The following is a 2,982-nucleotide window of genomic DNA, read 5'->3' on the forward strand; positions in this document are numbered from 1 at the left end:
GCTCTTTGAGCATTTTGGGTTGCCGCCCGCTGGGTTAATTGGATTCTCCGCATTCTCCTTAGGTGTGCGTGAATGGTTGTTTGTCTCGGTGTTGCCGTGCGATGGACTGTTGACCTGTCCAGGGTGGACCCGCCTCGCTCGTAGACAGCTGGAGATAGACACCAGCACTGCTTGGGATCATTGTGACGGAAAATTGATGGATTTCACTTTCCAGCAGGAGAACCAACCTGAAGATCCAGATTGAGATATGGACGGATGGCCTAGTCAAAGCCCGGACCTAAACCCAACTGAGAACCTGAGTAGAGACTGAAAAGCTGATGTTTACAGATGTTTTCCATGTGATCTGACTGAGCTGTAACTGTGTCTAAAGAGGAAAAACTGAGAAAAGCTTCTGAAAAATATTTTCTCTTCCTTCCTCTTCAGTGTTTAGAGCCTTTTTGATTATTTCTCACATATGATCCAGATAAAACTTTAAACTCTTCGCTCGGTTCTGTTGCAATGATCTCTTGTTGCGTCACATTTATCATTAATGTTCAGAAACTTTCATCCAAACACAGATTCTGCTAAAAGTTTACCACTTGGATGTAAAAAACCGATCTGTCATTAAAGTGTTCACATCCATGATTCACCTTAAATCGGCTTCTTTTCAAGCTTAATCTGGTTTCAGAGTTAAAAAATAAAATGAAATACCGATAAATATTAAATAAACCCATCATGTAATAAAGCTGAACCATCTGAGGAGTTCTGTGACCCGGTTCGGTCTGTTCTGATCACTGAGCTGAACTGTTAGCAGCAGGTTAGCTGCAGTAGCTGCTGTTAGCTGCTGACAAGCCCAAACTCTCCCCTGAAACAGCAGAACCGAACCGGACAAACTGCAATAAGTGATGTTATCAAAGGTTAAAGGTCACCTCTGCTTCATTCTGACCCCAGATCAGCTCACTGGGGAATTAGCTGCTAGTTAGCGCTGACTTTCCTGCTCTGAGACTAGCCAAACTTAGCAGGAAGCTAACAGAACCGGCCGGGACAGCTGAGCTAGATCACAGCCGCTCAGCGGGACCGGACCGCGGCACACACCGGCTCCGGAGTCTGGCGGCTGGGCAGAGGAGCCTACCTGAGCTTCGTGTCCTGATGACGGATGAAATTAAAATGTTTTCAGTTCTCACTCATCTGATTTTCGCTTTCGTCCCGATGTCAACAAACAGACTCCTCCTCCTTCTCCTCCTCTTCCTCTGCTCCCACTTCCTGTAGCTGTCAGTCAGCTAGCCTCCACTGGAGCAAGGCAGCAAAACACCTCATTTACATTCAAATGTCTCCAACCGGACATTTGGAGCAGAGAAAATGTGTTTAAACATGGAGGCAACCAGAGGAGGAGAAGGAGTCAGGTGGAGAACCTGGGGCTGAACCTTCCAGTGGAGAGGAGAGTGCAGGCAGTGTGGGGCAAAAGAAGTTAGGATAGCTGGAAATAAAACTCTCATTTATTTCCTGATGAAATGAGAGCATCCAAGCATCATTTATCAAACTCCTCTCCTGTACAACCATCTACCAGTTTTAGTGTGTGATTCAGACAGAGTGGCTCAGATTATCATCAGCTATAGCTATGCTGCTATAGGCTTAGACTGCAGGAGGACACAGCGACCACTTTTCCTCGCTCCTCTTCTCGTGCTCTCTCTCATCCCTTTGATGTGAAACTTGGCTGAGAGNCTTCTAGTGCTCTCTCATCCCTTTGATGTGAAACTTGGCTGAGAGCTTTTCTGCTTTTCTATTTCTTCCCCTGATAGAATGAAGCTAGTTTACCAGTATCCTTTCAAATGCTTATGGATAAGTGCTTCTATGTTCCTCCTCTATATCTCAGTTTCTCTCCTTGAATCACGGCCAGTGTCTACTTTTAGAATTACAATTAAAACTTTCCTTTTTGATAAAGCTGATAGGGTGGCTCAGGTTATCCTCAGCCATCTCTATAGCTATGCTGCTATAGGGTTCGACTGCAGGAGTACAAGGGACCACTTTTCCCCTCTTCTCTTCTTGCTCTCTCTCTCACATCCCTTTTATGTGAAACTTGGCTGAAAGCTTTTCTGCTTATCTATTTCTTCTCCAAGACGGAATAACCTATGAAGCTAGTTTAGCATTACCCTTTCAAACATAGGAAATGTTTATGGATCAGTGCTTCTATGTTCCTCCTCTATATCTAGGTTTCTCTCATGAATCACGGCCAGCCTCCTGTAGAACCATCTACCAGTTTGGTTTAGTGAAAAATGTGTGCGTTTTGGCCAGGGTTTGGCTTCGTGTGGACGGGGCCTTAGTCTGTGATACAGACACCCTGTCTACTTTTAGAATTACAATTAGAACTTTCCTTTTTAAAAAAGCTAATTGAGTGGCTCAGGTTATCCCCAGCTATCTCTATAGCTATGCTGATATAGGGTTCGACTGCAGGAGTACAAGGGACCACTTTTCCCCTCTTCTCTTCTTGTGCTCACTCTCATCCCTCTGACGTGAAACTTGGCTGAAAGCTTGTCTGCTTATCTATTTCTTCCCGAGACAGATAAACCTATTAAGCTAGTTTAGCATTACCCTTTGAAACATAGGAAGTGTTTATGGATCAGTGCTTCTATGTTCCTCCTCTATATCTGAGTTTCTCTTCTTGAACCGCAGTCGGTCTCCTGTAGAACCATCTACCAGTTTTAGTCTGTGATGCAGACACTCTGTCTTCTTTGAAAATAAGAATTCAAAATGTCCTTTTTGATAAAGCTGATAGTGTGAGTGGCTCAGGTTATCCCCAGCTATCTCTATAGCTATGCTGCTATAGGGTTCGACTGCAGGAGTACAAGGGACCACTTTTCCCCTCTTTTCTTCTTGCTCTCTCTCTCACATCCCTTTTATGTGAAACTTGGCTGAAAGCTTTTCTGCTTATCTATATCTTCCGGAGACGAATAAACCTATGAAGCTAGTTTAGCATTACCCTTTCAATCACAGGAATTGTTTATG

The 2,982-nt window shown here is 44.2% G+C and overlaps 1 protein-coding gene across 1 annotated transcript in view; it reads right to left on the minus strand.

Annotated features, from left to right (window-relative positions):
* zer1 (zyg-11 related, cell cycle regulator) overlaps window positions 1-2,982 on the minus strand; it is a 30,275-nt gene that overhangs the window by 24,313 nt on the left and 2,980 nt on the right. Inside the window, exon 2 of the mRNA XM_015373551.1 lies at window positions 1,016-1,125. Coding sequence (XP_015229037.1) covers window positions 1,016-1,125 — 110 coding nt within the window. The remainder of the gene's footprint in view (window positions 1-1,015; window positions 1,126-2,982) is intronic.

This window comes from Cyprinodon variegatus, unplaced genomic scaffold, assembly GCF_000732505.1.
Source record: "Cyprinodon variegatus isolate N-32 unplaced genomic scaffold, C_variegatus-1.0 Scaffold88, whole genome shotgun sequence".
NCBI classification, from domain to species: Eukaryota; Metazoa; Chordata; class Actinopteri; order Cyprinodontiformes; family Cyprinodontidae; genus Cyprinodon; species Cyprinodon variegatus.